Genomic DNA, 14,369 nt, shown 5'->3' on the forward strand with positions numbered 1-14,369 from the left:
GTGTATGATCTGCAGAGGTTTAATCTTCAATTGCTCTGTCTCTTAGAAAGACTGGACAAGTCACATGAGCCTAGAAACCGGGATAGGCACTTTCTCAGGCAGCAGGATGCTGTTAGGTATATTTCTGTTTGGTGTGGCAACTCACTTTTGGAGACAGGCCAGGCAGTCCTCTGGAAGATTTCCATTTGTTACTGAGTACAAGAGAATCCTATTCTGGTGCAAAATAAGAACAAGGATTTTTTGGGGGGGAATGTCTGTGTGTAGAATGAAGTGCCTTCTGCCAGCCCTTTGCTATGATATATCCTTGTTGCAGATACGTAGCTTTGACGTCGTTGTTGAAAACTGTACAGACAGACCATAATGCAGTACAGCGGCATAGAAGCACAATAGTGGACTGCCTGAAGGATCTGGATGTCTCCATTAAGAGGTAATTGAAATATCAGTCACATAGACTCATGGTTGGCAGCCTTTGGGAAATGAGCAGGGCATAGGGAAAAATTACACCAATAGCTGTCAGTGAGGCTACTATTGATGCATAGTGCGGTTCATACTTCAAAAGAGGTAATGAAAATGTGCAGCCACCTTCTTAGAGAAGATGCATTTGCATTTTATTCATCTAGTATTGGAATTGGCCTGAATTTTTCCAAAATGGAGTCTCAGAGGAAATCAGACTGTGTGCTCACAAAAAGAGGGAAAGCTACCTAAAGTATCCTTACTGAAACTACTCTGACATGCTCCGTACTGCTTTTCTTTCCCAGCTGAACAGGCAGTACTGTCATGTCTTAAAGCAACATTAAGTTGTCCAAATAATGTCTTCTGGTTTCAATTTGATTAAGCAGTGATAGAATTTAGACTTGATTGTACACGTAATATGCTTACAAACCACATTCTGTTATGCATTTTTAGCCTTCATTTGTCATTTGAATGGCAATATGGCTACTTCTCTGGGCAGTGGGAGAACCTGCAACCTTACTGCTCACTGCAGGAGTACTTCTTTGTGATAGTCTAAAGTTCTTCCTTTGTTTCTTCTCATTACTTCAGTTATGTTCCTTTTACTTGTCATATTTTAACTTCCTCCTGTTTGTCAGATGCTCGTAGTTAGTCTTGGATTGTGTAATCTCAATTTTACCCAATTTACATGGAATACTGCTCTTCTAATTTGGGTCTTTCAGGCTGTCAGTTGCCTACTCTTTCTTTCACAGCTCTCTTCCTTATTATTCTTTCTATAACTGATCTGAGCTCAGTGCAGCATATGACATGTCAGTGAAGGAAAGAGTGGCATCTATGTTGCATCTTGTGAAATCTGCCTACAGGCCAAAATTTCATTGAGCTCTCTTCACATCATGGCTGTACCTTCTAAACTGTTCAACTTTGTTTTTTCTGTCTTGTGAAGTTGATTAGATATGCCATATATACTCACTCTGATAGGCACTTCAAATCTATGCCAACTTGGAATCAGATTGAGATTTTTAACAGCATTGCTCAATCTATGTACAGAGCAGGGAAGAAATTGGATCTATCTTGCTAGAAAAACACAGGTAGGCTGCAAACAATAGAGCTTCATGTCTGAGTGCAATTGGAGGATGAAGCTTCTGAGTGATCCATCAGCAGAGCATGATGTTGCCATGCTGACACTCTTGCTGCTGACAATGCACTGTCTTCATTGAAGCAATATATTGACTGGATGTCAGAGTCCCCACGTTGCAAATTTCAAGGGCTGAGACTTGAGGGAAAAATGTGATACCTGGTTTTATATGTGAAGTATGGCCTGTTCTCATCTTTCAGCTATTGCAGTGCATCTTTGGTGCATGCAGTATAAGTCAGCATGGCTTTGTCATTTAATTTGAGTCTTTTTATCTCTAATATGATCAAACTATATGATTAGGAACTTGGCAACAGAAATGAGCCATGTAGTATGACTGAAGTTAAGTAGTATGTATTGAGATAAATGCCTGCTATTAAGATTGCAGAGTACCTCTGTGCACCTGTAGTATCGACACATTGCTGTAATGTGACTGGAAAGCTAAACATGGGAAACTTGTAACCAAGTATGGTTAGGTGTAAGGAGTTGGGAACTAACTGATAATTTTAATGGTAATATAGGTCTTGAACGAGCTGTGGATCTAGATGATAAAAGGTAAATATGATGTATTTCCACTGTAATTGTGAACACTTCTGTGTTTTCTAGGTCATTGGGTATTAGTTTGGTAAAAGGCAGAATAGCACATTTACAAGTCACAGTTCGGTAGAAATCCTCCTTATTGCAATAATAGCTAGGAAGATGTCTATAGATGTTCCTAGATTCTTGAGAAAAAATAGCTTGTGCCCAGTGCCATTGGATTGGGTAACATGCCTGGTGGTAATTGGTGATGTTTCATGTTTATTGGGGAAAAACCTAAGCTGAAAGTGCTTTGTCCATGTAGTGGTAGGTTAGCAAATGTGGTCAGGGTAGATTCAGTGGAACTGCTGATGGTTTACTGCCAGTGAATAAATGAAATGATGACAGCATAACTTATACATCTTCACATCATGATTTTAATGAAAATTGCTGTAGTTAAACACACCTTGAAGTCTATCTATTTGAAGAACATATACGTTGCAAAATAGACTTTTTAGGCTTGTTGACAGAATTTTGAATGTAATCTGTTCAATGGAAAGCAATAGAACAGACAAAATCCAGTGCTGTGAGGATTTTTTTTGTCTTCTAGTAGTCTGTGTCAGTGACAGACAGAGATTAATGTTCCTGATAGTATGAAGAATCCACAGCTTGGAGTTTGGGTTCTGGTTTACACCAAATGCTCAGTTTTAAAGAATAGTCCAAGTGATTTAGTGAGGCTGTTTTTAATGCATAGTTACAGTGCATTTTAACCTAACTAATTGCCAGTGTTGTACAGAAACATCTGAAGGCAGTAGTCTTTGTTCAAAAATGTCAGAAGAGTGAAAGAGTTGTATTAGAATCAGCTACAGAACCTTTATATAGAAGGGCTAAGGATTAGCCTCTGACTTTTTCATGTATATAACAGGGAACAGCAAAGAGACGGTTCTCTGTGTAGTTGTGGTATCAGCTTGAGTGGAATAGGTTCTGAGAACACCAGGGTAATTTTGAGCTGTAGTCTATCTGACAGGGCGTAATAAAGCCTTTCAGTTAACTGATGTGAATCTTCAATGTAGGAAGATCAAAATAGCTCTCTCAGATCCCTGAAGAGATCAAAACTGCTCTCTTTTCTGAAGTGGGAGAAGCCTTATGGTAGTGTGGATTACTTACCGCAGTTGTGCGTCAGAAAATGACCAGCATGCCATTAGACTTCAATGCTGTTGAGCTCTAGTTGCTGAAAGATATTTCTAGCCTTTAGGACACCTAGAGGAGTGTTTTTAAGTATGCTGCACATCCCCACTGCTCCCTCTTACTTTTTTTTTGGGTGGGTATTTATTGTCTGCCCATGAACAGTAACATCTCGGTACATTTAATGTGAAGACTGTGGTCACAGGGTTAATAAATGTCGCTCTCTTCTTAATTAAAAGGTAAGGGTGTTTGAGTAACTGGACTTTCGTGTTGTTGGTTGTCTTTTTTTACTTCATTAGGTGTAGGTACTCTTATTGGTTTTCTGTCTCTTGCCCTAGGCGTGCAATGGAACTGAGTTTCGCTCTTGTTAATGGGAACAATGTCCGTGGAATGATGAAGGAGTTGCTGTATTTCCTGGATTCTTGTGAACCAGAGTTCAAGGCAGACTGTGCATCTGGAATATTTCTTGCAGCTGAAAAGTAGGGGGTCAACTTACTTGCTATTATTTTTTTGTATATCCTTGGAATTATGAGCACTTTGTGTGTTGTTTCTCTCCCTCCTGTTCCTTCAAGGCAGAATATGATCAGCTCTTCTCCTTTTGGTCATCAATGTGTGATTTGTCAGTTTCTACCTACTCTGAGGAACAGGATGCACTGTTGTGTCCTGTATGCACAGTCCTCCTATCACTAAACTGCTATTTATTTCTGCTGGACTTTGGAGCAGCAGTTGTGCTGACATCCTGGCCCTGCCTCCCACTCCACACACATTCTCTCTGATTCATTTACAAGAGAGATGATCTTGTTACTATTGAGCTATTGTAATCAACAGCCTAACTTTGAGGTTCTGTGTGTACGAAGTATGGCTGTGGTACCATATACAGAGTTGTGTATTCATTCAGCTTTCCAATGTCAGCACTAATACATAAAACATCAAAGAATGTGAAGTATGTGGTGTTCTGTTATGTGGGAGTTCTTTGCCTGTTTTGTTGATGTGTCCCTCTCAGGAAATAGTGGGCTGTGGGGAGGTTCTAACGGTGATGGGTTTCTTGCTGGTTTTGAAGGTCAGTGGTTACTGCTCTAACCTGTGCTCTTACTGTTTTGTTTTTTTTTTCCCCAAGATATGCTCCTTCCAAACGCTGGCACATAGACACAATTATGAGAGTCTTAACAACAGTAAGTGAAATTGCCTGTGTGACTCTACAAAAGTAAACTGTTACATTACTCATCATCAAGTTGGAGATGGTTATAAAGGCTGGCAGTTAACAAATGCTACAGCAGATGCCTATAGGTAGTCGTGACCCAAGGCAGCCATTCAGAAATACATAAATTCAGTAAATATGACTGAGTGGGTTCTAGAAGAAATGTGATTTCAAGAAACACACAAGAATATAGAGTGTGTCAGAGTTCTACTGCAGTAATCACATTAAGTCTTAAGTTAGGACTGCCTTTGTGCAGTCTGTGATTCCAGCATGCAGCAGTTTAAGGCTGTGCTCACTCTGCCCTGAAGTGACTTGCAAAAAAAGGGTGAAACAATTTCTTGGAGGTTTTCCAAGCTGAATTTATCAAAGCTTTTTAATGAAGCTGTATCAATAGCCTTCTAGTTCCTCTTCTTTGGATGTCATCATTACTCTTCACCTGCATGAGTTTATTCATAATCATCACAGATGAAGTGGAACTGAAGTAGTGTTTTGGCAGAGATCCTGGTAACTTGGATAGGCAATGTGTTCTCTGAAGCAAAAGAGCAGAAAGAGATTTACTTTTATAAGTTTGAGTGTTCAAATTTGGGAAGTTCATCAAGAAGCGAGTTGGGCATGTGCCAAGTTTTGCAACCCTGAAACAGACATGTAGATTCCTCTGAACTGAGAATTGATTTCCATTGGAAGATTGGCTGTGAGAATTGATAACTTCCTTTAAGAAAGTAACTTTCTTCTCTCAGCTGTTAGAGAAACTGTTTGTCAAGTTGTATTTGTGAGACTTCCTACTGCAGACTTACAGACAAATGTCCTTTCCAGTTTGCCAGACTTACAAGAACTAACACAGAAAGATAGTATCAGTCATTGTGGTGGTTGACCCTGGAAAGACACCAGATGCCCACCATAGCTACTGTATCACTCTTCCTCAGCTGAACAAGAGAGAAGATGTAACAAAAGACTCATGAGTTAAAATAAGGACAGGGAGATCACTCACCAGTTACTGTCATGGGCAAAACCAAACTTAGCTTGGGGAAATCAGTTTAATTTATTATCAGTGAATGGGATTGGGATAATAAGAAATAAAACCAAATCTTCACATGGCTTCCCCCCACTCTCTTTCTTCTCAGGGTCAGCTTCACTCAATTCCTCTACTATCTCCCCTGCAGCAGCACAGAGGAACAGGGAATAAGGGTTGTGGTCAGTTCATCACATGTTGCCTCTGCTGCTCCTTCCTCAGGGGGAAGACTTTTCACCCTCCCCCCTTGCTTCAACACGAGGTCTTTCCCATAGGGTGCAGTCCATCAGGAACAGAATGCTGCAATATGGGTCCCCTGTGGATCCACAGGTCCTGTCAGGAGCCTGTTCCAGTGCAGGCTTCCCTTGGGGTCTCAGCCTCCTTTGGGGTCCTCCTGCTCCAGCATGGAGTCCTCCATGGGCTACAAGGGGTCAGCCTCCTTCACCATGGTTTTCACCACAGGCTGTAGGGGAAGCTCTGTTCCAATGCCTGGAGCACCTCTTTCCACCTCTCACTTCACTGTCTTGGTGTCCTGCAGTTTTCTGTCACACATCAACCATGAAGCATTTGGGAGTGAGGAGGTTGACTTTTACTTCCATGTACATCAGATGGCTTTGTGAAAGGGTACCAGCAGGCACTGGGTGGTCCTGAGAAGCTGGATGTCAGAACCTTACGAATATTGTTTTTGCAGGCAGGAAGTTATGTTCGTGATGATGCTGTTCCTAATCTGATTCAGCTAATAACTAATAGTGTGGAGATGCATGCCTACACTGTGCAGAGACTCTACAAAGCCATCCTTGGTGATTACTCCCAGGTAATACCAAACATGACCAGCTTTAGTTTCCTTCTTGTACTACCATAAATGTGTTTACTAAGCATCTCAAGGTAAGCCAACATCTCCCTGTCTTGCTTCAAGAGACAGTTTGCAGATGAGGCATGTCCTCTGTAAATTTAGGTTCTTTTTATTTTCTCAAATTCTCATGTGGAGTTCTTGACTGAATTGAATATTCCTTGGCTTGAAGGAGGGCTTAGCTTGCTCTGAGAAATAGTGATGATTTAGTTTGTCATACAGGCATCCATTTATCACTGAGGCATCTGATTTTTCTCCTAACAGCAGCCTCTGGTGCAAGTGGCCTCTTGGTGCATAGGAGAGTATGGAGATCTTCTGGTATCTGGTCAGTGTGAAGAGGAGGAACCAATACAGGTATAGCTTGGGAAAGAACAACTGTGTAGAAATTGAGGCTGGAGTTGCTTGGTGCTGGTTATGTGAGGGGGATGCTTTCAACTGTTAGCACTGATGCCTTTGGTCGTCATGGACCCTGGACAGGAATCTCCTTCCCATGCAACAGGTGTGGGCTGTGTAAACACCATGAGAAGTGCAGCTGCACCTGGCAAAGCAGTATGGGTTTAGTACTAACTTAGCTTGTGGCGTATCTGCTAGAGCCTTAACTGTGTGATTTGATGATGGACCTGCTCTTTGATGCATAGAACAGGAACTGTATTTTACAGCTGATGCAACTGTCTCGTGTACTCTCAATGTAGTGCTACAGGCTCACAGAGTGGGGTGGCTATTGAGCAAAAGACAGGTTTTTACAATTTGCCCTGGAAGACTTACTGCAAATCTTATGTGTCTCAGCCTAACTTTTCTGTGCTTTTCAGGTAACAGAAGATGAAGTTCTTGATATTTTAGAAAGTGTTCTGATATCTAATATGTCTGCATCTGTTACACGAGGCTATGCTCTCACAGCCATCATGAAGCTTTCCACAAGGTTCACCTGCACTGTCAAGTGAGTTCTTGTTGATGTTGTACTGCAAACATGCTGGCATCACTTGTCTTCAGCAGAACTATTCCTTGGACGTGTTCTTCCATGGTTTATAGGAGTTGTTTTGTTGTTTGTTGGCTTTCACAGCCCTTTGCTTGCAGGGTGGAAAACTTCCACTGATTTGTACTGATTTTCTCCATAGTTGTCCTCTGCTGTGTAGAGACTTAATCTCTGTTGCTGTTGCTTGAAAACTCCTTTATGGGGAAGCTAAGTCCTTACTGTCAGTAAACTATTCTTTCCAGTTCCATTTTTGGGTGATGGAGAGAAAAATAGCCTTGTTTCATGCAGATGGCTTCTCAGTGTGGGTATTTGAGCTTTCTTACGATACACCTTGTGGTGGTATATTAATCACCTGCCTTGTTGTGAAGGGACTGTTCAAAAATGGGTGTTGGATAGACGCTCCAGAAAAACAGGAGTGACAGCTGTTTTAAACGAGTTGCACAGGGCACCTGTTCAGCAGAGGCCAGATAGTGTCTTCTGGATGACACATGCTAATCCCTTCCTTACTGGTGCTAATTTCATGGTGTGTTCTGTTTGTTTCCCTCTGCCCCCACACAGTCGCATCAAGAAGGTAGTTTCCATTTATGGCAGCAGCATCGATGTGGAGCTTCAGCAGAGGGCAGTGGAATATAATGCACTTTTCAAGAAATACGATCACATGAGGTAAGTACTGATGGCTTTTGGTGTTTGTAAAATATTGTGATCATCTGCTCTGATCTCTTCTGTTCAACACTTTGTGCTTTGAGAGCTTATTCTGGTGGTTTTGATTGGATTGCAAAGAAGCTAGAATTCCTCTCTCACTTGAAGTGTTAGCAAGTGTTTTAAGAACCTAACCTATCCAGGGAGATAGTTCTGTGATCAGAGACTCTCTTTATCAGAACATTTGTCCTGCTTATGTGCTTGAACTTGACTGGTTTTTACTTCAAGTTGTTGAATCTTGAATTTGCCAGATGACTGTGTTAATTTCTACCATGCTAGCATTACCACAGTCACTAGGTTCAAACTGATCTTAAAATGTCTGCAGTACGTGTGCAGAGATTGATTGACCTGTCCTCCTACGTTGTGCTCTAAACTTCCAGCTGTTAACACTTCTCAGTTCTTTAGAAGGCACTGGAATTTACTGTGTCTTCTTGTAGGCATCTATTTTAAAATCTCCAATTCTGCATACTCTTTCACTGCACCACACAGCTTCCTTGTCTTACAGTTCATGAATATGTTTGCTCCCTTACACCTTATCATTGAGAGATCCTCATTCATCATTGCTTTGTTCAAGTGATTGTTTCTTTATGAGAAAGTTAAAATCCCATCTTTGTTTGCAATAACTAAGTTGTAACTCTTTGCAGAGTAGTCATTAATCTGCTATATGCAATAGTTAATTTTGATACATAGGAGTACCACAGATGCTATTCAGAGAGGATCATAAGACTGGGGGAGATGGTCTGGGAGGTTAACTTCATCCATTCTTAAAAACTTGCCATAGTATTCCATTAAATTCAGGAGCATCTGGTTTAGACAGTAGATGAGAGGACAGAGGAAATGGATGCCACTGGACTGAATACTGCCTCTGTAGGAGCCTCCAAACATTGTTTCAAAGGCTCTTTGCAATCACTTTTTGCCATTGGTACCATGCTATTCAGTATGTGTGGGACACAACATCCTTGTGTTTTCCTCTCTTCTCTCTGTGGAATCCATGGAGCAACTCAAATTGTTCATGGAAAAGTCATGTTAATGAGCAGGGGCATGTGAGCTGCCTAGGGCTTCATGTGAAGCCTTGTGAATGAATTGAGAAAAAGCTATGTTGAGCATTCAGACAGCAGTGTCTGTCAGTCAGCTGGCTTTTGTTCAGATCATAGTGTGGGACAGCACTGCATTTCAGAAAAACACGAGTGGACTTCACTCAGTTTTGCAAGAGAGTATCTGTATTTTTTCTCCTAGTCCATTCATTACAATGTTTATTGGTTTCTACTCATTAGGACTTTGTTCATGGTAAAAAATGTCTCATTGGTTATTTTTTGGCACTGGAACACTTTTTCAGCCAAGACAGTGTATAGACAGTTAGCTTGCTGCTGTTCTATACAGCACTTTGTGGCTTGATCTGGAAGGGTCTTACTTGTATTATGGACTAGCTCTGACTGTACAGGTTTTCCTAATTTTTTTGTTTGATGTCAGGATTCTGGATTCTGTGCTTCCTCTCTAGTCTCTGTATCATTTCAGGAGGGTACTCTCAAGGGCTGAACTTGGTCTGTTTGGATACTTAATTTGGCAAAATGGTGATTTGTTTTTCCAGCTTTGTCACCTGTTCTAAGTGGTTAACCCTTCTGCAGAGAGAAGTCAAATGATCTGACTCTTTAATTCAGCTGCATGTGGAACAGAGCAGTCCAGTGTCCCATATCTGCAGTTAATCCCCATTGCTCAATTATTTAATCTTTGTCTTGGGTTTGTTATCCTAGCCCCACAGTGGAAATTGTATCAAGTACTAGGGGAAAATGGGAGTCAGAAAGACTTGTTTGGCTTTTGACTCTCAACTAGTGTATTTGCACTGGCACAGAATGCTAGGGATTGCTTCTGACCACCTCAAGCTGTCATGCAGTCTTATAGTACACTCTGCATTGGAGCTAAAAGGAAAAGGCAGGCTGTTCTGTCTGTGTAGTCTCCTGAATGTCTGAGTGTTTGGATTGGGATCCAGGAAGATGGCACAGTGTAACTATGTCAGCTTCTTTCAGGCCAGCCCTGCTTGAGAGAATGCCAGTAATGGAGAAAGTCACCACAAATGGCCCTACTGAGATTGTACAGACCAATGGAGAGACAGAGCCAGCGGTACTCGAAACCAAACCTCCACCCCCTGGATTGCAGCCTGATAGCCAGGTAATGGAAACTGATCTAGGATAAGTTTCCACTGCCTGCCAGAACACACTACTAGCCACTTCCACCAGTAAGCTGAGACCATCTCCCTCCCCCTCTCTATGTCTTTGCTAGTTCTGGCCTGGTAATGATTGCATTGTCTCTGATAGTTCTAGTGTCAAGAACTGGGTTATGGAAGAGATTGTTGTGGGGAGTCCAAGAGCAGAATGGGGTAAAGCCATCTATCCCCCAAATTGACTCAGTGTGCACAAACTTCAGCCTTCCTCATCTGTGGTCCCAAAAGCATGAAAATGAGATCTGTTGTGGGGCCTGGGACCACATCCAAACTAAGAACCTCTCTGATGGGTCAGCAGCACTATTGGTCTTCAGTCCAAGAACAAGTAGATTCCATTATGTTTGCAAGGGAATGTACCAGGAATTTGAATCTGTAACTGTAACATCCACTTTCTTATTAGGCAAATGATTTGTTGGACTTGTTGGAGGGAAGTGATATACCTGTAATCCCCACTGCACCTACAAGCAAGCCAGCTGCTGCTGGTGGGGAGCTCCTTGACCTTCTGGGAGACCTCAACCTGACAGGTGAGCAGGCTGCATCTCTTACAGTGTACATTCTCTGTCCTGGAGTGAGGTGAGGGGCTGGCTAGTTTTTCACTGCATATCAAGTCCTAGTGTCTCTCACCAAAATCTGTATTAGCATACAAGTGGAAGTCAGGGAGTGAAGTCACAGGCTGACTCTGCATGACTGCCTGATGAGACTTGAGCATTTTCATACTCCAGCCTGGGAACTCTGTGAGCCTTTATAGAGAGGACTGGAAGATGAGGAATTCATTACATTAAGTACATGCTAGCTCAAGAGGAGCCAGCCCTTGTTAGTGAAAGCAGAAAAGAGGAGAATGACAACACAGATAAATTGTAGAGCTTTGTGTAAAGAAATATGCAATAGCTGATCTTTGGGAAGGGGTAATTGCTCTTCATGATGGCCAAGTAATAATCCTTCAATGTTTCTTGTAGGTTCTCCAGTATCTGCCCCTGCACCCCAGATAGCACAGCCTCCGTTCCTGCTTGATGGACTTTCACCACAGCCTCTCTTCAATGATATTGCTGCAGGTTAGAGATGTGTAGATCTTTAGCTCAAGGTGCTGCAGTACCCAACTAGAAAAGGAAACAAGAGGTAGTAAATAGAGGGGGGTGCTGGAAGTGATGTGTGGCAGGAGGAGGGGATGTGTTTAATCTTCATGAGAGTTCATGTCTAAGGTAAAGTAAATGGCATTCTATGATGTTGAGAGTGATGTCTAGTTTCTGTAGGTCATCTGCTCTTTTGTTTTCTACAGGAATCCCCTCAATTACTGCATACAACAAGAATGGGCTGAAGATTGACTTCACCTTTGAGAGGTCAAACACCAACCCCAGCATCACTGTAATCACGATACAGGCCTCCAACAGCACAGAGCTGGATATGACAGATTTTGTTTTCCAAGCTGCAGTACCAAAGGTAGAGGCACTTGGGCCCTCAGCCTATTACTGTAGTTGCCCTATTGCAAATACCTCATGATTAGTGCTTTCATACAGAAAGAAACTTGCAGCATGTTAAACAAGATTGAGCTGTTCATAGGTTGTCTTCATACTCAGTTTGGTCATCCTTTTCTGTTCTGAAAGTAAATGTTACAAATGCAGTGGAACAGCAGCTCTTTGTCAGAGTGGACTACTTCTGCTTGGAGAACATTTTGTCAAATCGCTGCTGTCTGGGAGAGCTGCTAAATATACACAGAAAAAAGTTAGATTAAAAAAAAAAAAGTGAAGGCATTAATCTCTGCCTTTCTTCTCAGTTTGTACTCTTTGCAGCTATGTGCACATGAAAAAAACTTTTGAGGCTCTTGTCTGCTTATAAAATTCAAATGAGTCTCCACGTGGTTATTAGTGATGATCCTCTTCTGAGCAGTGAATTGCCTCCCTTTGCACTTAGAATACGGGAGATGAGCATTGCCTTGTTTATGGCTGAGCACTGTTTAAGCAAATGGAGCATTGCTCAAGTTTGGGAAAATACATTCATCTCTGGGAATTCCACCTCCAGGAATCAGTCATGCTCTAAATTGAATTTTGATAGGTTTCATAACTGCTGAAGGAAGGAGTTAGGGAAGGAATGGACCTCCCGGAGTTGCAGGTGTGCTGAGAAGTCTTGACTGTTTCTCTGTCCACAGCACACAAAACAATGTATTGCTGCTGATCTTGGTACACTACAGTAAGCCCTCACCCCTTATGTTTATGCTGTTTGCTTAGACAGACGGTGGGCTGGTGAATATTTTGTTCTTTACATACAAGAAGTCGAAGAGCTCATTATTCAGGGCCAGAAACTGAGCTCTTAACTTGCCCTGCTTTCTCTCAGTGAAAACAAATTATTTTTGTTCCATTTAATTAAGCATCACACTGTTTTCTCTTTGCCCTCTCTTCAGACGTTCCAGCTGCAGCTCCTGTCTCCCAGCAGCAGTGTCATCCCTGCATTTAACTCGGGGACCATCACACAGGTCATTAAAGTCCTGAATCCACAAAAGGTGAGGGATTCCAAGAGGAGTCATTAAAGATACTGTCTTACAATTGTGCATGTGGTGGTCAGTTAGGGATGCATCTCTTGATGAGAGAGAGGGAATGAGGTTGTGAGTGATGCTTTTTTTTACTGAGTCATTTTGGTTAGGGTTAGGAAGAAGCTACATAAAAGACAGGAAGTCTCTGGCCCAGGTTTGGCCTTCTCTTTGGTTGTACCACTAAAACAGCAAAGCTGTGAATCTGTCTTCTTGCATTTCTTAATGTCTTTTGCAATGAAGTGGTCATTAAACAAGGTTTTAGGTAGCTTTTCCAGAGGGGCTCAACCCGTTGTTTGTATGAGCTGTAAAAGTGGTATCTGAAAGGCAAATATCTTGCTTTATAAATATATTCAAGGTTCATATCTGCTTTCTGCAGTGGTGTTACTTGACATGATTGTTACACAAAATATAGCTTAATCTGTAATCTTAAAAAAATAATTTCTTTGCTGAAGTGATGTCATTTGTTTTATAATGTGAAGAGTGTAGTTTTAAACACTTGGAAATGATCCTTAGATGTGATCTTAAATTATGATTTAGTCATAATTCTGTTTGCTTTAAAGCCTTCAGAGACAGCCTTCAGGACTGAGATACAACAGACTTGGGGGATGGGAGGAGTGTGGTCCATGTCCTCTTCAAAGAGGCTTTGAAAATACTCAGATGGAATCACAAAGGAAAAGAAAATTGAGATCACATATTTCTTTTTTTGCGAGACACCCTTAAGATCTGAATTTTTTCATAGATTAGCACTTCTGTACTGCTTTAGATGTTAAGTGTTGCTACTAAACTGATATGCAAAGTAGGGAAAATTCTTCAATCTCAGCCCTTCTTTCTCTGAAATGGCTGTCTTCTAGTGCTCAGTTTTTGTGGTTTCCAGGCACCTCCCCTTAGGGCTGTATAGTGTGCTTTCCTTCTGCCTGTATATTTTTTTTTTCTCGTATGCATCTGTTTCTGTGATGCTGTTAAGCATTCTGATTGGAACACCACAACTCCTGTGAGCGCTTCAGGATACAGTGGTGCAAAATAGTGGTTTACTACCTGCCTTTCTTGCCTACTCTTTAACTCTTCCACCTCAGGCATTTGTGCATCTCTTACTGTCCTTTGGATTGGTACTGCCTGAAAGTGCAGCCTTGCAAGAACTATCCATGAGATAGTGTAGTTACCTGGAATGTTCTAAGGGAGGCGACCTTGGGAAGCCTGGCTGCTTAGGAGGTGGCTCTTCTTCCTGTCATTGTTGAGAAAAACATCTGTTTGCTTGGACATGAACTGTCCTTATGTTGGATTGAAAATTACAGAAACAACACCAAACATAGCGAAAACTGATAATGATTTTATTAACCTGTTAGCGATACAGCATAGGTGGTGGAAACAGTCATTGTTCTCCTTTCCTCCTCCTGCTATCCCTTTTGCATATTTCCTTGTAAGCCTAGGGAAAAGATCCATAAATAACCACCTTTTTTCTTTTAGGGTTTTTGAGAAACTTTTTTTGGAGAGAGATAAGAATAGGGACCCTGGCTGGAGTGTGCTGTGCTTGAGCTATTATAAAGGGTCACCTAATATCTGGATGTCAGCCAAATGACAGAGGATAAAACAACTTCTTTGCTTCTGAGCTATTCCA

The 14,369-nt window shown here is 41.6% G+C and overlaps 1 protein-coding gene and 1 non-coding gene across 2 annotated transcripts in view; both read left to right on the forward strand.

Annotated features, from left to right (window-relative positions):
- Positions 1–14,369, forward strand: part of AP1G1 (adaptor related protein complex 1 subunit gamma 1) — a 44,265-nt gene that overhangs the window by 25,318 nt on the left and 4,578 nt on the right. The window contains exons 11-22 of the mRNA XM_064160224.1: positions 314–427; positions 3,622–3,762; positions 4,401–4,455; positions 6,182–6,304; positions 6,605–6,694; positions 7,150–7,277; positions 7,872–7,976; positions 10,037–10,178; positions 10,631–10,754; positions 11,187–11,282; positions 11,507–11,667; positions 12,626–12,724. Coding sequence (XP_064016294.1) covers positions 314–427; positions 3,622–3,762; positions 4,401–4,455; positions 6,182–6,304; positions 6,605–6,694; positions 7,150–7,277; positions 7,872–7,976; positions 10,037–10,178; positions 10,631–10,754; positions 11,187–11,282; positions 11,507–11,667; positions 12,626–12,724 — 1,378 coding nt within the window. The remainder of the gene's footprint in view (positions 1–313; positions 428–3,621; positions 3,763–4,400; positions 4,456–6,181; positions 6,305–6,604; positions 6,695–7,149; positions 7,278–7,871; positions 7,977–10,036; positions 10,179–10,630; positions 10,755–11,186; positions 11,283–11,506; positions 11,668–12,625; positions 12,725–14,369) is intronic.
- On the forward strand, positions 1,570–1,656 carry LOC135184678 (small nucleolar RNA SNORD71). Its single transcript, XR_010306124.1, has one exon. It is a non-coding gene; the product is annotated as a small nucleolar RNA SNORD71 (small nucleolar RNA).

This window comes from Pogoniulus pusillus, chromosome 20 (genome assembly GCF_015220805.1).
Source record: "Pogoniulus pusillus isolate bPogPus1 chromosome 20, bPogPus1.pri, whole genome shotgun sequence".
NCBI lineage: Eukaryota > Metazoa > Chordata > Aves > Piciformes > Lybiidae > Pogoniulus > Pogoniulus pusillus.